At 38.8% G+C, this 21,675-nt stretch overlaps 1 protein-coding gene across 5 annotated transcripts in view; it reads left to right on the forward strand.

Moving 5' to 3' along the window:
* Positions 1-21,675, forward strand: part of Root (ciliary rootlet coiled-coil, rootletin) — a 345,133-nt gene that overhangs the window by 278,343 nt on the left and 45,115 nt on the right. For all 5 annotated transcript variants that reach the window (XM_083141556.1, XM_083141553.1, XM_083141554.1 and 2 more), the window contains 6 exons: positions 941-1,108; positions 3,636-3,830; positions 5,792-6,151; positions 8,297-8,489; positions 9,188-9,371; positions 14,378-14,553. In XM_083141556.1, the coding sequence (XP_082997682.1) occupies positions 941-1,108; positions 3,636-3,830; positions 5,792-6,151; positions 8,297-8,489; positions 9,188-9,371; positions 14,378-14,553 (1,276 nt within the window). The remainder of the gene's footprint in view (positions 1-940; positions 1,109-3,635; positions 3,831-5,791; positions 6,152-8,296; positions 8,490-9,187; positions 9,372-14,377; positions 14,554-21,675) is intronic.

Here is a 21,675-nt window from a genome sequence, read left to right on the forward strand (position 1 = left end):
TGCTACATTTTTAAAGAAACAAACACTTAACATATTTTCATTGCTGGTTTTCATGTATTCAGGCTGTCATCATACTCATTTTGTTTTCCCTTTGTTAGCAGACAGTGCAAGGTACTTCATAATTCGATGAAATCTGATAATTATGAATGAATATATTAATCCAATCGCATATCTAGAGCCTTTCATTTTCTGTGTGAATGTCACACACACAATTCTGGAATGCCTCACAAATAAATTCACATTTTTTGGGGGGTTTTCAATTAATTTTGTCCTATCTGTTCGTATGTATGGTTTTTGCATGGGAAATATTAATGGGGTAGTGGTAATTTTGATGTGACAGGAATAAAGTTTAAAAAACAAGTGCTCCCCTGTGCTTTACACCACGCCATGAAGGTGTTAGGGGTTGTGGAGTTAGGGCCCCACACTTTCTTGATCAGAGCCAAAAGGGGGGGGGGGGGGTTATGTGATCAGCACCACGTCCCTGGCTGCCTTTACCCCCCAGAGTTTCCTCCAGGTAACCACTTCATACGATGCTGGGTGGGCGCCGGAGCTGCTTAAACAGGCGGAAAAAATCCTGGTTCTCCCCTGCCAGGTATCTAATCCGGGTCTCTTGCATCGTAGTCAGACATAGGAATAATCACTAATTAATAGGAATTGGTTCATTGTAATGATAGTTCATTTGTTTCATTTGTTGTTTTAAGTTCACTTTATGCACAGATAGGCTAATTGGGACTGAACCTACAGTTTAAAATGGAATCCGAACCACTATGTCATTTGCCTCCACCAGTTATTGAACCCGGGACCTCTTGATTACAAGGCGATGACGTTACCACTGCACCATCAGAGAGGCCTAAAAGTTAGTTCATGTTGTGCAGCAATATTCACTTGCAAAATTCCCTAACATTATTGTCATTATTAATAATAATATTTGTTGAATTAGCTAGAAGAAGAAAAGGCGAATCTTCAGAGCCAGTGCACAGACCAGCAAAACGACATGGGCTCCCTTAGGAAAGAGTTGCTCCAGGCCGAGCAGACACGCCTGGACCTGGAATCAGACAAAGTCTCCCTCCAGGAAAAAGTCAAGTTTCTGGAGATGGAGAAAGAGAAAGTAAGTCTGTTTTTGTTTTTAGTAGAAAAGGAAATTGTTATTATCTAAACTCTCGAAGTTTTTACCAGATATTGGAATCTGACCAAGGAAATTCGTGTTTTAGCTGTTATTATTATTCTTGCATGTTGTAAATATTATTTACAGTAGATCCAGTGAAAATAATAGAGTTTCAGTTTGGGCTGAACTGATGGCGAAACTCTTGCCCATTCTCACCAATAACAATGTTTGAAAATTTTAATAATCAAAAGTTGTTCAAATTATATTAGTGTTTAAGTACCGTATTATAATCTCTCATCATCTAATTATTGCAGCAGTGCTTAAGGAAACCAGTGATAGCAGTGCAGACTCTTTGCAAACTTTAAATTTTGTTTGCAATACTGTAATAAATTTTCTCAAGTGTGATATTTTGACTAGGTATAATGCACTAATCATCTCTTCAGACTGGAAAAATGTTTTCTAAACTGGCACATGGAAATGATGTGCATTAATTTGGACTATTCAATTTTACATTCACGAGTATTCCATGAATCCTTATCTTGCACCAAATACAGTTTATTTAGTATTTTAAGTACTGGTAATGCGGGACAACACAAAAAAGGTTCATATAATGGTTGCACACCACTTTTTTTTGCCAAAATAGAAAAGAAAAGAAACAAGGCATACAATCTGGAACAATTTTGTGATGAAATATAGTATTGCACTGTAATTATATGCATCAATTTACCAAGAGATTTGCTTTATAATATTAAAGAAGTACATCAAAATATTAGAATACATTTTGTCCTGAAATCGAGTTTTTTACACAAAACTGGTACAAAGTAAAAAACAAAACCTTGACTGTTGCATGATTTCCTGGACAATTGGACTCCGTGGAAAACCAAAATATCGGACAAGTATCAGCCAGTATTGGTGAATGTTCCAAGTGATAATGTCCAATATCGATAACTAGGCTTGCAAACTTTAAAGAATAAAATTCCAGAAGATTTCTTTAGAATCTTCAAATCTGTAGATTAAAATGTTCTGGAAGACTGATGCCCTGTATTGTTATTGTGAATACAAAATTAAAGAAATAGGTACGTGAAGGTAAGTTATTCTTTTCTGGCGAGTGGCGACCATGACCACGATCATGTCACTAACACTGAGTCGAACTGTAACATACTAACAAACTAAATCTATGTAATGAAGCAAAATCGTGTGGAAGATGTCTTGAGACTGATGCAACAATGCTTTGATTGATTTAGTTTATTTTACTTCGCTAATCACGAAAATAAGGATGTGTGATGATAAGTTGAAATTCATGACAATCAGAAACAAACATGGACGAAACATAACACAGACCCCACAGAGGTTTATACTGGCTGTGAATGCCAGAACCTCGTTAGCTTACAAGATGCCATCCAGGGTGTACTATGTGGAAGAGAGGTTGAAATTTGGGTGTCTTGGGAAAGGGTCACCCGTACACCCCACGATTGGTAAGGAATTTAGCAACAATTCTTTTGATTTCGTTTTCTGCAGCTCTTGGGCTGACCCTCTGGCACAACAACGTGTTTATATTCTCCATTTCTCCCTCCTCCCATTTACTTAAACAAGGCCTCATTTTTCAGGAGTCTTCAAAATAATTATGTGAAATTTAATTGTTTGGTATGCAATAACGAATTTCTTAACTTGGCCAATCCATACCAAAAGAAAAACAATAAAAAGAATATAATAATACTACAGGGTGTCTACCAATCAAGAAAGTCAAGAAAAAGTCAAGAAATTATGCTTTTGGTCAAGACATTTTGTTATTTTTTACAGTATAGTGAACTTCCATTGTTATATACCTGTACTGGGATTTAATAAAATTGAATATTTGGAAATCTGAAATTGAATTGAGTTGTGGTTAAGATTTCTTCCGTTTATTTCTTAAGAATTCCATTATTGTATTCTTAAAGTTTTGCATAAAATACTAAATAAGGTAATGTGGCCGTTCTCCATTTAGAATGAAGTCTGAAGCATTAATTTTTACATGCAATAATAATTAAAGCATGTCTAAATCTCTTGTTAAAGTACAGTTTCAGTTTTCATCATAACTGACCTTGTGGTATGGAGTTTTCCTTGAATAGAAATATCTATTTTCTTAATTTTGCAACTATACCGGAGTAGGGGGTGATTATATAAATGTTAATAAAAAGGAGGGAAAGGTCAAGAAAAGGAAAGAATTTTGGTAGACACCCTGTACCAAATCTCATCATTCCAGGAGATAACAAAGTTTGTCCAAGAGACTGGGAGGGTGAGTTCGATTCCAGGAGACTCCCGATCATTCCGGGAGGGTTGCCAAGCATATCGATATCACTGGTATTGGTCGGTGCTGATACATCAGAATCGGTATCAGCTCCGCCCTAGTTTTGTTACATAATAAATTGTCACTAAGTTATATGCATCGTCTGGGGAAAGAAAGTTATAGCCAAGTGGTGGTTAATTGCACACCGACACCACTGCCATTGGTTCAAGATTCACCTTGCAATGTGCTCATTTCTTTTTCCAGGTGGAATTGGAATTGGCCCAAGTATCACGAGAGAGAACTGACCTGACAAACCAGCTGTCTGTCCTGGCTCGCCAAAAGGAAGCTCTTAACGAGGAACTGCAGAGAACGAGGCAAAGACTGGAACAAGCTAGCGAAACCAACAACCGAATCAATAGGGAACTGGAGGAGCTAGTCAAGAAAAAGGAAGAAAAACAGGTTATTCAAAGCTTACCTTTAGCATGAAAATTTGAAAAGTGTATTGACTTAAATTTAAAATCTTTATGGTCCAGAACCCATTCATGCTTTACTGATTTTCGGTCCTGGACTGAAATTGAATTTATTTATAATTCCTGAACCTTGAACAACCCTACCTACAGAAGTTCCTGAAAAGTCAGGATAATCAACTTAGGATTGAAAATGTCACGGAAAGTCAGTGAAAAATCAGATATTTTTTTGCTTCTCAGGATTAGAGACTAAAAGAACATATTTTGCCATTTTCTCCAACAAGCTTCTTGATTTTATGTATTTTTTAAGTAACATATGCATACTTTTTCTTCGTGAAAAGTTAAACACAGCATTTGTATATTTCTTTACTATGTTAAAGCATTATTGAATAGTCTAGAAAGTACTCTGGAAACCTGTTTAAATTCGTAGCACAACCACAGTTGAATGAATGAATGAGTTAAATTTTGTGGGTGCTTTGGTGCATGTGGCCATTTTGCACCCTTCAAAGTACATGAATAAAAATTCCTTTATCTTAAATCCTTGCTTGAAAGTTATAATAAGAGTGTAAAAAGATCTGTGAGAAAGGTTAAAAGTCTAATGTAAAGGGACTTGCACTGGACATACACAGCGGCCACATGTTAAAAAGGTAATAATAATAATAATAATTAAACTTCCTAATTTTAATCACTCACTGTCAAAAGCCTTCTGTGAGTGGTGACAGTGAGTCACCAAAATCAATAGATAATTATTACATATTTTTGTAGAAAGTGAGGATTTTAGTTTGCCATAATGAGTGTGAACCCTGCTCTTAAATTAATGTATTGGTGGTGTTGTAAATTTGTACAGCTTAAACATTAATAGTCCAGCAGCTAAATGAGAAATTGTTACATTTTTTTTTATAAAAGGAAGAGACTTGGTATTATTACTTATTGTACCATTTAAGTCAGTCAAGGAGTCAATCACTTATCTGCTTGCTGACAGCCGTCATTTTGAAAAGACTCCACCATATTGGATATTTTTTGATTTGATATACCTGTGGAACAGTGGCACCTACGAAATGTCCAGTTGCCAGACTATAAACCTTCATAATACATCAATAAAGCTATTTTTTGAGTGTAAAAAAAAAATATTATTTTTGGAAAAAAATTAAAAACTAACTTTTCATAAAATATTGTGAGAATAACATTGCATTGAAAGTATTAATAATTATTGAATGAAAATAAATACTATTTTATATGTTGTAAAGACATGTGTGTTGGAAGACTTTATTTGAATTTTAGACAAAATGAAGCCTTAAAATACTATTTGTTTTTTTATTTAAAATTATGGTAATAAACATTTTTGAGAAATTACATTTCTCAACATTTCAGTTTGCTGGCTAGAAAGGGTAAAAAGGTAAAAAAAAAAAAAAGGTAAAGTGTTCCCCTGTGCTTAGCACCATGCCATGAAGGCGTATAGGGGGTGTGGGGGTAACGCCCCACACTTTCTTGATCCGGTCGTGAGTGGGGGTGATGTGATCAGCACCACGCCCCTGACCGCCTTTACCCCCCAGGGTTTCCCCCGGGTACCCATGTTATTCGACGCTGGGTGGACGCCGGGGCCACTTCCAACGTTAGAAAAGTTCCCAGATTTGAACTGGCCGGGGATCGAACCCGGGACCTTTAGCATGGTAGTAAGACGCGTTACCGACTGAGCCACCGCGGTAGCTAGAAAGGGGGTGATTGAAATTTGTAGAATATTGAATTGTTTTATTATTTAAAAGAAAAAACACATTTTCATTGAAATTGACAATTCAAAAATAGTGAAAATTATTTACAGAAAGGTTTCTCAATTGATCATTTTTCCCTCAAATTCACATCCTTCACATTTGCAAAATTCCTAGTAGGTGAGAAGAACCTTAAAATATTGGAGACATGTAATAAGGAAGTTTAAACCAACTAATTCCATTGTAGGTTCTTCTGGAAGCAAATGATAAGGAACTACAGAGAGTCCAAGAGCAACTGGCATCGTTGAGGAGCGAGAAAGAAGCACTGGAAGGAGTTCTGTTTGACACTCAGACCAACTTGGAGTCTACGGAAACCAAGTGCTCACAACTGGAGAAAGATCGCCAGGATCTTGTAGTGAACCAAGAGAATTTGAAGGGCCAGGTAACAAGGCTCACTCAGGATTTGGAGAGCTCGGAGAAGCGAGCACAAGACATCAAAGTGAGCCTCACCCAGCAAGCAAGTGCACAGGAGGCAGAGTTTCAGCAGATGATTCAGAATCTGAAGAAATTGAATGAGGAAAATGTGAAAAAATTATCTGAGGAAAAGGTTTGTATCTAATGTAGTAAGTAGGGCTGACCACTTTGAACCGATACTGATGCCGATACTCTCACCGATTCCCACCAATACCGATGCTTGAAAACTGTAACAATTAAAAGTTGCTCAAAATATATTTTAGTGTTACTGATTAAGTATTCCACTCTAATAATAACTATATACATCCATTTTCCAAGATTTGGAAAATATACCACACATGTTCATAATAAATGGTATTTATATTGAAATTCATATTTTTCCTTTTGAATAATTTACCTAACAATATGTTCAGCAAAAAAAATTACCCTTTGTTATAAAAATTATGACTCAACGCAATGCTTTAGAAAACTCAATTTATTTCCATTTCTTGTCAAAGTGGCATAGCTCTCTCTCACACTAGACCTCTCAATTGTTAATAATATTGCATAAAGAAGTATTGTGTGAAAAAAACTTAAGCATGTTTTATGTATAATTATTTGTTTAATATTTTGGTGTGTATATTTTAAGAATTAGAGTGGATCCCTGATATTATGTTTCTGAATTTTCCTGCATTATACATTCAATCCTGATGGTCCCAATATAGCAAAATATCACCAAAGAAAATCCTCAAGTTTACATTTTCTCAGATTTTAAGTTTTTTCAACTTGATCCCCTGATGAACGTAAAATCGACGTTCCACTGTATAAACAATTTGTGGATCAACTACAGGTTTTTTGCTATAGTCCATTTTCATCTTCTGTGTTGATTTATTAACTTGATTAAACATATCTTCATTGTGGCATAGCTTCTATTATGCAACAGTTTCAGAGAATCACAACATATCCTTCTTCAAGAATATATACATGTAGCAATAAATGCAAAATAATCTAACACAGTTATGCAATAGCACAACCTCACATGTCTAGTCACTTAGAAGTGTAGAGTGAGGTTGTGTTGTTGCATGTATATCTTGGTGTAGCTTGAAAAAGTTCTGGGAAACCAGGACGAAACATCGCAGATAAAATAAAATAAAAACCACTAAAAATAACTGTGTTAGATTATTTTGCATCTACGAAAAGTGGTTATGCGAACCTTTAAGAAGAATGTAGTAATTATTACAGGTTAACTAATATATTGAGTTTATTGAGAAATGTTCACACCGAAAGTACCCCTAAGGGGCATTGGTGCATGTACATTATAAAATACATCATGTTGACATCCCACATAATATATATCTATACATCAATTGGGCAGTATGTTTTTATAATAGTAGAACATAGGGATGGGCCGATATGAAATTTTGGCTGATGCCGATAAAGTACCGATACAAAATTTATCGATACTGATAACCGATATTCTACCGATCCGATATAAAATTAGAATTCATTGACCTCCTTAATAAATGTGTGTTTCGAGATGACTGCAGTGCAAAAGAAATTGCATATTTAGACATTTACTTTTTTAGAAAGTAGGGTATGAGATTATTCATACAAATTACAACAGAATGGCAGAATTTTGCACTAAATTATCAGATATTTATCAATATATCGGATAGGTAATTTTACCGATATGCCTATATCGGCCGATACCAATAGAGTACCGATTAATTGGTCCCATCCCTAGTATAACATAATATAATAGTAAAATCATACAGTGACAAATTATATCTTTAAGTGGACTAGTGCTGTAAAAGTACAATATTATATAGTGTATACAATCTAATTTTATTTTATAAAGTTATTTAATTCCTGAAATTCTTTAACTGAATATAATGTATATTCCAATAGCAATTTTTTCACCTTAATTTTAAAGGCCGTGGTTCTTTCAAAATTTTTGTAACTATTTGTAATATATTGTATAACTGGATGCCTGTGTAAAAAGGTCCTGTTTGGAATGCCCATGTTAATGATAATTACAACTCATCTGTTAATATGCTGGGGCTAGGCAATTAAGTTCAGCCACTAATCAAACAAAAAGTTCTTATATTATTTACAAGCTTGCAGTATTTATCCTTCTAACAACATAGAAAAAGGTCATAATAAATGTATTGTGCATCAGAAACCAACCTTTTAGCTACTTGCATTGTGTGATGGTTGAAATCATAGTCTTTTTCCTTTATTTCTGTGAATGCCACTTATTGCAGTGCTCTTTCTTTCATAATTTCCTTCCTTAATGCAGGAGCAAGTGAGGCTATCTCTGGAGAAGCGTTTGCAGCAAACTGTTCAACAACTAGGAGGCGAGAAGGATGGAGAAATAGAGCATCTGAAAAATCAAATTGAAGCATTGCAGCAACACATTGAAAACATCGCTCAGCAACACGAGGAATCTTTGCTGAGAGCCGAAAATGAAAAGCAACAGTCTCTACTTCTAGGTAAACTATTGCAGTGTTTTTTGTGTTTGCATTTTTTTAATTTGTTGTGACTTTCTTGCCGCCTTTGGCTAATTGTGATGATCTGGATACTGACACACAACCTTACACTCTAGACTTCTAAGGAATGTACAGTTTGTCCCCTTGTTTCTTCCCCTCCTCCTCCTGATGTCACTGACCATTGTTAGGGCTGAGCTGGTACTGATTCCAATGCATCAATGTCTGTATCGGTTGGATTTTGTTTGCCAGCCAGTAGCTTTCCAGCATTTTGATCATTTGAGAGATCTGTAAAAATACCACATAAGACTTTTTTTTAGTAATTCCTCTATAAGTGATGTTAAATTCGAACTTTCCATTGATTTTGTACCAATATTATGTGAAAAAAGTCCCTCGCCATGGTCGTGTGGTCTAAGGCACAAGCTTTGGGCTCCGGTGTGCTTGCAGTTTTTAGTTTCATGAGGGAAGCAGAAGAACTTCTCCTAAGATTTCGGCATGTCTATGGATCCAGTACCAGTAAGGTATGGGAGTGGTACCAGTAAAACTAGCACAGCTTTTTCTTTTAAACAAAAAGCTTTACATTACAGTCACGTGCCACTTTTTTTTGCAAACAATTTGTCACAAAATCTGCAATGATTGTGTGGTGAAATACAGTAGTCCTGCTTATGACCTTTTGCCTGAAATTGAATGTGTTCTTTGTGCAGCGCACCATGATCAGCAGGCACTGCAGGAGCGCCTAGAAGGAATGAAGAGGGACATGGAGGAGGAGCAGTCCAGTCTGGAGAGGTTACGACGAGAGGCTGCCTCCAGAGCTGAGCAGGACAGGGGCACAATGAACCAATTACGAGATGAATTGGGTAGGCTAAAAGCCAAGTTGGAAGAAGCAAGGTAATAAAGGATATAATATCTCTTGAATGTGTTGATGATCTTAATCTATGTAATTTACTCTTTCTCTTCATGTAAAGTTTCTTCTAATTTTTTGTTTTGCAAGCTACTTAATATGTTTCTTTACATAGTGTTTGTAATTTGTAAATTTCAAGTAATTGTCTGATGAAGGGAGTGTATGTTCTCCTGAAAAAAATATATAGTTTGTTTACTACTATGAAGAGGCATAGGGATGTGACGTCCCCATTGCTCAGTGGCTTGTTCACTGCAGTTAGTCAACCAACAGAGTGAAATGGTCAACATTTTGCTCTGTTGGGATCTACAGAGCTGTTCTGTCATGGCTCTATGAGCATCCCACAATTGGCAGAAGTGGAGTATGATTGGTAGACTACAATGTGATCCTCCCAGCTAGATCTGAAGGATCCGCTGACCAACGACAGGTACGGTCCTCCATTATTAGGGGTTAGGTGTAGAGCTGACAACTCTGCACTGTAAAAAGACAGCCAAGAATCCGCAATATGAGACCATGGATGTTCCAAAGGTAAAATATTCCGGAGGTAAAATAGTCTCCCATTCTGATCTCCAGGCAGGGACTACTTTGGAAGCAGGCCATGTGGCACAAATGGGAGAGGAAAGAAGAGTTTACAGGATTCTTGTTGGGAAACCTGATGGTAAGAGACCAGTAGTAAGACCAAGACGAAGATGGAGGGATAACGTTGAGATGGACCTAAAGGAAATTGGTAGGGATGGAAAAGAGTATATAGATCTTGCTCAAGATAGGGACAGATGGAAAGCTTGTGTAGCTGCAGCCATGAACCTTCGGGTTCAAGAAGGCTAGAGAGTGAGTTACTACTATCAAGATATGTACTACTTCCAATCATATTGTAGGCTCATTAGTCTTGAATAATGTTAAATTTGATTTAAATGTGATAGTTATTACACAAAATAAGCATTTCCTTTCTATGTTCTTCTTAAAGGTTCGTATCACATATTTTGCAGTTGCAAAATAATTTCATAGTATAATTATTTTAAGTGTATTTTATTTTTTCTGTGATGTTTTCCCTGGTTTCCCAGAACTTTCGGAAGCTTACACAAAGATAAGACACACACACACAACAGCACACAACTTTACACTCTGCACTTCTAAGGAATGCACAGTTTGTCCCCTTGATTCTTCCCCTCCCCTTCATCCTGTGACCTACTCCTCTTGTCTTTCCTTGCCTCCTCCTCCTGATGTCACTGACCATCATACAAGTTAGTGAAAATCTTCTACTTTTGTGCTGAAGATAGAAGGTGACAGTGGAAACTTAACCAATTTACTTTCCTCATGCTTTTTTTATTAGTTCCATCCATTTTATTCCAATTTCTCCTTTATTCTTGTTTATTTTCTCTCCCCTGTTTATGCAGATTTGCTTCGTTTCTGACACTTTTCTCTCTCTACTTCACTTTCTCTCCTCTCCCTCATATGCACTTTCTTAATCCTGTGCCCATGTCTCGACATGTTCTCACTCAGTGCTGTTCTTGGATCTTCCTCTTTAATGTCTCCTAACACACGTAACTTAATGAATTCTTTCTAATATCAATGCCATAGTTGTTGACTAATTCCTCGTTAACGTATATGTATATATATATAAAATTCTAAAATTGCTGACCAAGGCAGTTTATTAAGATTTAAAAACACTTTACATGTAACGTTTTCACCCTCTCTCAGGGCCTTCCTCAGACGAAGAACTAAACTAAAATGATGAAATACACAAAACAGAAAGTATACATACCCATAGCAGGGTGACTAGCCTGACAAGATGCCTCATGTTGACAGTCCTTATCTTGGATGATTCCTCTAAAGGAATTACGCATATCGCCTCTTGACAGTTGACTAATGGGTGATTGACAGGTCAAGATTAGCAAGAGTCTGGAACTACTTTTTTTATCTTTCCCCCATCCCTCCTGCCTTTTTGGATGTGGATGGATTCCTCCTCCCCTGGTCTTCTTCTCTTTCTTCCTTGTTCATTCTTCTTTCCTCCTTCCTTTTCCACATTCTTTCAACTTTCTCTAACACTCTCTCTCATTCCTTGTTTATCTTAAGTCCTACATTCCAGTTCATTATGTCTTCTCCTTTCTTCTCTATTTCTTTGGCCTCATTTTCTCACTAGTTCTCTCTTCCCTTTCCCTATCCACCTTGACGAATCCCATTCTACTTCATGTTCTGTTTCACTAGTGTGCTTGAATATGGCATTCTTGTCTCTCTTCAATCTCACGTCATCCATGTTTAGTTTAGTTCTTTGTCTGAGGAAGACCCTGATAGATGATAGAAATGTTACATGTAAAGTGTTTTTAAATCTTAATAAACTGCCATGGTCAGCAACTTTAGTGTTTTTAATATGGAAGCAAGGCTTAATTATATTACCATATATATATGGATAAAAGGAAGGAGGGCCAAAAGGGCTAAATAAAAAGCAAAGAAGGAGAAAGGAAACACTCACCAGACAGTGAAAAAATTAGAAGTTTCGCAGACTATCACTGCATCTTCGGTGTAAAAAAAAAGACAGAACCGGAAGTTGGAGGTCTGGCAGAGTTGCCAGGTCTCGATCGTAGAAGAAGTAGTGCATAAAACGGAAAAAACACTGTTCCGTCACCAGGCTCGTCAAAACTGTGAGTGGGTGGGCAGGGTATGGTGGGTGGGATGGGTTGCGGGGGGTGGGGTTGGGAAGTTACTGGGTGGCCTTGTTCAGGCCAGGGGGAGTGGCTGCACTCATGGCTGATATACCGGGTGTTCCGTTCAAATCTCCCTAATTTCAATTAATTGTAGAAAAGAAAGTATGAATGATAGAGCAGTGAAATTTCAGAGAATTGAAGAAAAACTCATAAATTGTATTTTCCACACACTAATACACCTCCACATGTGCCCCATTGGTAGCACGAACAATAGCCAGTATGTATTCAATTTCTGGCCATGTTCTCTCCAACATGTCCCCCGTTACTGTTGCAATCGTATCATGTATGCGGGTTCGTAACTCTGGGATATTATTGACTGGAGTCGCAAACACACGATCCTTGACGTAACCCCAAAGGAAGAAGTCCAGCGGAGTGAGGTTAGGTGAATGTGGCGGCCACCGTATCGGTCCATCGCGTCCGATCCAGCGATTAGGAAATGTCGAATTAAAAGACGTCCGAACATCCAGACTCCAGTGTTGGGGAGCCCCATCTTGTTGGAAGATGATGTCCGGTTGTAGAGCAACTACCTGGGGGTACACAAACTGCTCCAACATGTCCAAGTACACAGGGCCTGTTACTGTATCTTCATTGAAAAGAAACGGACCAATGATCCTGTCCTTCATTAGACCACACCAAACATTCAATTTTGGGCTATCGCTGACATGTTCTCTGTACACATGTGGGTTTTCAGATCGCCAGATGCGTACGTTATGCCGGGTGACAATCCCCGACACGTGAAACGTTGCTTTGTCTGAAAACAGGACATTGTCAAGGAAGTGAGGATTCATGTCGATGTGCTGCAGCATTTCCATACCAAATTCTTTGCGACGCGGCTTATCATCTGGCTTCAATTGTTGCACAATCTACACTTTATATGGATACAACCGAAACCGCTTGTGCAGAACGCGATGCATTGTTGCTGGAGGCACATTGAATTGCCTAGATGTCTGGTGGATGGATTTACTCGGGCTTCTCTGAAACCCCGTTCGAATGTCTTCCACCTTTTCCTCCGACACACGACGGCGAGCTCCACCAGATTGTTTTAGGACACTGCCGGTTGTTAGAAACTTACTAAACCACAGCCTAATTGATTTAGCATCAGGTGCAACTCCTCCGTACACTCGTCTGAAATTTCGTTGCGTTGCGATCACAGATTTTATCTCAGCATACCACACCACTGCCTGCGTGCGTTGTTGAACAGTCGCCATTTTAATTTATGCGACCGTGGCGCTGCATAGTGAGCAAACAGACAACTTCAAATCATGAAAACAAAACTTAAAGATCTGGCCTTTCATTTGGTGTTACAGTTATTTCACAATGCATCGTACTTCGTTCACAGTAATTAATTGAAATCAGGGAGATTTGAACGGAACACTCTGTATAAGCCCTCCCATCTTTTGTGAACAAAGGTGTTGGCTGGTTGTGTAAGAGATGGATGATCGCTACCCGGAAGCAGTTGTTGAAAGGGATATTGTGGTGGTTGGTATGGACGGCGACAGTGAAGTCCAGGTTGTGGGTGGAGGCGTGGTGGTTATTGATGCAGAGGTTGACGGCGGTAAATCACACACACAGATGTTGTAGTTGAGGATGTAGATCAAGTTTGAGGTGTGGCAGGTCCCTTTGGGGTGGAGGGTAAATTTGCCAGTGACCATGTGCACCTGGAGGGTGTGAGAGGTAATAAGAATGAGGCAGGTTTTGCACCTAGGGCAGTTGCATTTATGGGCAGGGGGATGTTGGTTGTGTGTTGAGGGAGTGTTGTGGACCAGGATGTTTTGGAGGTTAGGGGTGCGTTTGAAAACCACTCTGGGTTTGTCGTGAAAGATGTTTTTGATTTCAGGATCACTATGGAGAATGGGAAGAAGAGAGTGTGTGTGTGTGATTTTGTTGAGGTGGAGATGATATTGGGTGATGAGAGCAGGTGGGTTGGTGGCGGCAGGTTTCTTGGTTTCTTGGTGGTAGTGGTATATTTGTTTTATTTAGTGAGGAAACAAAGCATATATTCTATCCCAGGAATCTCTGGAGCAAGCAAACAAAAAGAAATCTCTGCGCAAGTAGTGACTCAAGAAAGCTCGACCAATGAGCACGTGAGCGAGGCGGTGAGTGCATGAAGAGGAAAATACAGCTGCATGTACCGGTTGTTAGCAACAGCATGTACTACTTCGCTGCCCCCACTCGCTGTGCAGTCTTCCTCCACAGATTCTCAGGACAAGAGTATATGAATCTGTTTTACATGCAGTGTGATTTTTATCATTAAAATTAAGTTGCTTATCAGTTATAACTTGTTGTATTACAAGGTTGAAAACGGAACAGGAGAAATCCCTGCTGGAGGCAAAGATGTCGGAAGTGAAGAAAGAACGAGATTCTGTGCAACAAGACTGTGAGGAATTAAAAGTCCAACTGCATCTTACTGAAGACCGTCACGATAGCTTGCAGGCACAACTACAAGATACATCACGCAAGCTGAAAGAAGGTATTTTCTTACGTTTATTTGTTGAAAGTTGTCCTTTGAAATTCTGCATGTACCATTAATTTTTGTGATATATTTATTAGATTTACAGGCCTTTCACTGTGCTGTGAGGGAGTGTAAGGGTAAATTTTGTATGCTTTGTGCAAAACTGTTGATGGAGATTATAAAATGATAATTATGTGAAACAACTTTGTGTTTATTCAAAATGTTTCAGCTGTATAAGTGACAAGAAGGATGCAGGGGTAGGTTTCAATCTGGTTACAGGTAGTTTTTGATATTTGTTGTTTTTCTTTTTCCTTGTACTTCTCTCACTTTTATTCTTATGTTCCTTATTGGATTGTGTTGTACATCTTAAAGCTGTAATCATGTTAATTTTATGTAGATTTTTGTTTTGTAACATATATTACATGCATTTATTATTGTTGTTGTTATTATTATTATTATTACAGTATTTGTGTATTTAATTTGTATCATGTTGTGATATGCTGCATTTCTCTGACATGATTTCCTTTAATAATAATAAATGCCATTTTATTAGATGTAATGGTCCTGCATCTCCATTTCAGTTCTTAATAAAGTATAGAAATATTTTTGATGCTTAATTCTGTATTTCATTTTGCACTTTTTATAAACTTTCAGTGATCTAATCCATGATTTTCTTAGTAGATGATGCGAGAATCCTGTCCTTTTATTCCCCCTCCCCCTTAATATCCCAAATATGATCCTAAGATGTTTTGATGTGATTGGCCATTTGTTGCTTTCTACATGTACAGGTGCAAATGTATATTTCTGTATTATTCAGGTTGAAGACAGTGGCTGCTTTTTTTTTGTATTTTATATTATTATTTTTCAGTTAAAAATAATTTATTCTCAATCAATTTTTACAAACTCATGGTTTATTGATCAGCGAGCACTTGATTATGGGATTATGTGAATATCCCGACAATAGTAAGTTTGGCATTCAGCAACTCAATTTCTTTAGACATGGTGCAATGCTTGAATGTGTAATAAAGTTGAATTTACACTTCCTTCTTATTGTTTTTCTTCTATCAGAATATATTGAATGTTTCAGTCTTCATCAGGTGAGCTGGAACAGACTGATTTTTATTATTTGTTCTCCTTTTCTTCTATTTTTTACTCATAAAGTTTTCCATGTTCTTAATATGTATTATCTTTAGAGTGTAATATTAAATTTGTTATACGTACATAAATTTGGAAGAAAATATTCATTCCTGGATAGAATTGCTATGTTTATTTAGGTTGTCATTTGTTATTAAAATATTCGGATTCCTTTGTATCTAAATTCTGTGTTTCCTTTACACTACTTATAAATTTATATATTTTTTATTTTATGATTTTCTTGTATTATGTTTTCAGAGTTACAGTTTTCCTTAGGTTCTTGCTTTCGCTTGTGCTTATAAAATTTACATGAGGTATATTTTGTTTTGATTGGTAAATGCATTGTTTTCTCCATGTACAGATGAATGAGTATTCAGAAGTTGTTTAGAAGGTTTTGCGATCCGCGGGGGTGACAAAAGGAGACCAAAGACGACTGACGATAGATTCAGGAGTTGAATGGTCTCGTCTACGCGGCTGGTCCAGGGATACGTGCCTCCAGGTTACGTTGCCGAGTGGTAGGAAGGATGAACCTAACCTACTCACCCACCTTGGGCTTCATTGAACCCGCAAAACTACCTGGCTATGCAACCTGGACGCACCTATCCCCGTGCAGCTCTACGCTGTCCTCCAGTGACCATTAACATGGAGGATGTCCCCAATAGACCAGCATCCATTCCGAGGAGTGATTGCTGGTTTATCATAGGGACTTTCAGCCTATTTATTCCGGAGCGAGAGGTACGCTTCCCGGACTTACCCGCCCAAATATGAATTGATAAATCAAGATGTTGGAAAGACACATTTAATATTCTGATGTTAACATATTTAATTATACACAAGCACTGCACAAACTTATAGGTTCGCTTTTACACTTAGAACCAACAAATGGGTAACAAAAAGCATGGTACTTACATATCCTGCATTCACCTCATCACACATGGGCCTTAAAACAAACACTTTTCACTCCAACTCTAAATGGGGGAATTTCTGTGGGTATGCACTAAAAATATAGCGGTATCTTAAGACATATGGGTATTGGCTTGCACATGGACTGTTTCAGGGAGCTATATCACCAAGGATGGGCCGAATAATCCTGGATGTCTTTAGATACAAAGCATCATGGTTTCCTGAAAACTCAATGTCCTCACCATGTGGTATTAAAGATTTCCGAATTTTCATGGATATTGGTTCCATGCACTTTAAGGCACTTTAAGTGCTGTAATTCGTCCATATTATACACTACTGCACTATTCCCTGGCACTTAGTAGCTGTTTCACATGTTTTTAAACACAATGGCTACTCCATTGTCCTTTCTCCACTGGCCTACTCTGGCCCAAAACTTGGAGCGATGTCCACTGTACCAACTCTTTGTACCAAGTGAAATCAAGATGGCTTCCTCACATGTTAAAAGCTATCACAGTCTCATTGTCTGGTAGCCACGCCCATGAAGCCATCTGATTGGTTCACAGCACTTTGGGTTACTTGCTTTCATCAAGTACCTCGAGAAGCCCAATAGATGGCAGTCCAGTCAGGGCTAGTTCCACTGACTCTCACCAGATGGCTCTGGTGCTGTGAGACCGATTGTCTTTTGTCCAAAAACATCGATTTTTTTGATGTTTTTGTGGTTTGTTTGCACATATAATTGTGGTTTGGAGTTATTTTCAGGGAAAGCAAGTTAATTTGTGCTTGCACAAATGTTATCCTGAAAATAACTGTATTAATAAAAAATTTGCATGAAAAGCAACTGAATTCTGTTTATCCACAAAAGGATGTCTTTTTGATAACCAATGAATTTTGGTCTGGGGCTTATTAATTACTTAATATTTCGATGTTATATCATACTTTTACTAATTAGGCCTAATTTCTGTTAATCTTAACATATTTGGGAATGTCTATTCCTATTAATTTTACCTGAATTGAATTGGCCTTGTACTTTGGTTGGAGTGGAGTGCTGCCTGTATGTATTGGGGATGTATACCCAACCTTTGGTTGGTTATACATATCCCGGGCCCTCGGGAAAAGAAAAAGGATACGTGAAGCGGATCATTTTTCTTTACCCTTTACTACACTATACCCAAATACATACACAAAATATTTATATACACACTGAGTTGTTATGACCACGCTGGTCCGAAAAGAACATATACTTGGAAGAAAAATAAATTTGCAATTATTCTTGCCCGTCACTTGGATATATGTTTGAGATACTGTTCTGTTCGATATATCGAACGGTTTCCTAGACGGTATATACATGGTTAATACAACACACACTTAAAAGTTTTCAATAAATGATTTTGGTTATTCATGTTATAATGTCTGCTTTTTGTAGCACTGAATGCAGTTTTTGTACTCGACCTGAGCTGCATAGTAGTTTTTTAGATATGTATCTACTGTCTGCCCCTCACTCACTTGAGGGTGCAGTACCTTCAAGAAATGTTCATCATACAAAGGTGTATGATGTCCACGTTTGGTCACCTCACAATTGTTCTTCAATATCTCCTTATGTGGAGCACGCTGTCGCCTGGCTTTGCGCAGCATCCGTTGCCAGCAAATGCTTTTGTTCTCGCTTGGCGGAACAATGCTTCGACCTGGCTACCCATTGGGATTGTGAACAATCTGTGGAATGCACTCCTTGTGTGAAGTCTGTAGGATTGTCATGGTGGTTCGTTTCTGGATGTCAATGTTCGATTACGAACCTCTGACACACTCCCTGCTTCCCCATATTGCTGGAACGCTGAAAAGATTGTCTCTGGTTCCTGGCATAATATGCTTGGGGGTCTGCTTCTGCCTATGACACCATGCACTTTTGTATGTTTGCTCCGGGGTTTTGTGGTGACACTGAGGGGGAGTTGGAGTGATGTACTCACTGGCCCCACTTCACACGCAGGCTTTGACCTTACCCTTGTTGGTTTTGGGTTGTTCCTCATAAACAACCCTATATGTTTGGGGGTGCTTGCATATTTCTATAACCGCTGACCCTGGTTTGGTCGAACCTAACCCATCGGTAGTGCAAATACCCAATGATTGCTAAACAATATTTTGCTTGATTGGTAGTGAGTGATCTATCATAGATTTGCACTCTTAGGGAAATAAATCTCTATATGATGGTTGGACTCACTTTTGTGTCCAACAAAGAAATGGCCCTGGTAGACAATAATGAAATTACCCTTTATACCACAATGAAATTGCCTTGGCATATAATACTGAAGTAATACTTTTGTATACAACAATGAAATAATACTTTTGTACAAAACAACGAGATAATACTTTTGTACACAACAATGAAATTGACTTTTGCATACAATGATAAAATAATCCCTTACACGATCTTGACAAATTTTTCTACCCTATGTACAAATGGGTGAATGTCACAGACCAGACAGAACCTCATCCACAAAACCTCTGACCTTTAACATATATTAATACTAGTGTCCAAAAAATGTGTAGCTTTTTCTCCTCATCTTGTACCTGTTGTACACTCCTATCCGTGCGTCTTACCCTGGATGCGCTAGAGGGATACCAATACCTCTTATGCGACTAATACTATAGCGCAGGAGCCGTACCGTCGCGTACTTCTCTCCTAGGTCCTACTGATATCGGGTTTAGGAAGAAACGTAGAGCTGACGAGCAGACATCTACAGTTTCCATGGGGAAGTATCACAAGGGTACGAGGGTGGAGCCATTTGTGCGCAGTTACTCGTCTTACCAACAGACAAAGCAAGTCGTAGGGAAACGGCTGCACCCCGTCGGGATTGAGGTTGAGTCCTCTTTGAATTCAGAGGCCCCTTGGCTTGAATTAACTTCTTTGAGGTACTCTCGATGCTAACACCGGATGTAGTAGTCTGAGCTTCTCAATGTAATGACTATACACCTTATAGCTACACCTCCACAACTTCATGTTATTGACATGTTGGTTGGGTAGGCTCTTACCGCTAACACAATGAACGAGATTAAATATGTTATCTGTCACCTGATCACTACAAACTAATGGACCGAAGAAGGTGTGGAACAATTTGTGGGTCTGTCCCTCTAGAGCTTTGCTTTGGAGATGGGATTTCAGAAAAACTAAGTCGTACACTTTGATCACAGTTCTGTTTTGCTGTGATTCATTTACCTTGTTGTTGGCTTTGTTTCGCCTTTCGGCCGTCCGGGATACAGCCATGAACAATTGCTGGTCCCATTCGGTTTGTTCACCTGTAGGAATATGAAAGTGTTCCATAACGGGGTTCCTGAGTGAAACATGTAGCCTAAGTTCTGCTGGTGCGTACCCAGTGGTGTCATTGATCGAGTGATTGATAATGCTAACCACTGCTGGTAATTTATCTGACCATGTCTTATGGTTTTCATTGCACATGAGCTTTAAGAGCTTTCCCATCTCGAGGTGGGTCCTCTCAACTAGATTGGCGGATGGGAGATACGATGGTATAAACAGAACCTGAATTCCCATATTTTCAAGGGTTTGAGTGAATTGCTTGGCCCTAAACTGGGGACCATTGTCTACTATAATTCTTTGAGGAAGTGAAAAGTGTACAAAATAAATATCAATGAGTTTCCTCAATATCAAGGGAGTGGTGGAATTTCTGAGCGGGTACGCCATTATGTATCTCGAACATCCCTCGAGAATGGTGAAAATGTACTTCTCTTGCCGCTTACTGGTTGGGAGTGGACCTACGAGGTCGCAGAACAGAGTTGCTCCTAACTGTTTGACATGATGGGCCTGCAAGACTTGCCGAGGGGGATGAAGGTTCGGTTTCACCTGCTGGCATTGAACACAGTCAGTCACCCAAGCCTTGACTCCTCGCCTCATACCTGGCCAGAAAAAACTACGGAACACCTTATTGTGTGTTTTGTCTACTCCTGGGTGCCCATCATCATTGTGATATGCTGTGAGCACCTGAGAAACTAAAGATTCGGGAATGTATATTCTGAACTTATCGACAAAGTGAAAGTCTTTGACCACTAGCAGGTCATTGACCATTTGGTATTGCTTGCTCCAATTTCTGCACCTAGGATTGCTATCCTTTCCCCCCCCCCCCCCCCCCCTGCAGGTAATCTATGATTGCTTTGGACCTGGGATCCCTTTCTTGTTCCCTCTGGAGATCGTCTCCGGACAGATTAGCTATGGGTTGGGGCAACACTTGGATTGGGTTGACACGTCTAACCATCTCTTGTTGTCTTTCCGGTATGCGGGATAGCATATCCGCTAGACAGTTCATACGACCAGCCACATACTCCACATCAAACTTGTAGTTCTGGAGCTTGAGGAACCACCGGGTGAGGCGTACGTTCCATGAATAGGCTGAGTTGAGCCACGAAAGACTCTTGTGGTCGCATAGGATGGTGAAGGTCTGACCTTGCAATAAAAATGAGAACTTCTCTATGCACCATACGATGCTTAGGAGTTCGAGTTCTGTGGAGGTATATCCTAACTCGTAATTCTTCAGAGATCTGCTAACGTATCCCAATGGCCTCTTCTCTCCTTCGCAATACTGGAAGCAGAATCCCCCCACCCCGGATCCTGAAGCGTCAGTCTGGAGGTAAAACTTCTCTGAGAAGTTGGGGTGAAATAGTTTGCAGTCCTCCTGGACTACTGATTTCAGCGCTTCGAACGCCTTTTGGGCATTCTCGTCCCACTGCCATTTGGATCCTTTTCGTAGCAGGTCGTAAAGAGGTTGGGTGTATTCATTATAGCTGGGAATGAATTTACGAATCCACCCGAAAGAACCTAATATTTTCTGCAATTGTTTGATATTAGCAGGGGGTTGCAGGTTGGATATGGATTCCACATATTCCGGGCACATGGATATGTGTTTGGAATTGACTATGTGCCCTAAGAACTTAATTTGTTCTCTGGCAAATGAACACTTGGACAGTTTAAGGGTCATGTTAGCCTTTTGAAAAATGGCAAGTACCTTACTAATGTGGACTAAATGTTCTTCAAAGGTGGCAGAGAAGATTGTGATGTCATCGACATATGCTAAGGCAAACTCCTCGGTACCACTCAGCAGT

The sequence above is a fragment of the Lepisma saccharinum genome, chromosome 20, assembly GCF_977018435.1.
Source record: "Lepisma saccharinum chromosome 20, izLepSacc3.1, whole genome shotgun sequence".
NCBI classification, from domain to species: domain Eukaryota; kingdom Metazoa; phylum Arthropoda; class Insecta; order Zygentoma; family Lepismatidae; genus Lepisma; species Lepisma saccharinum.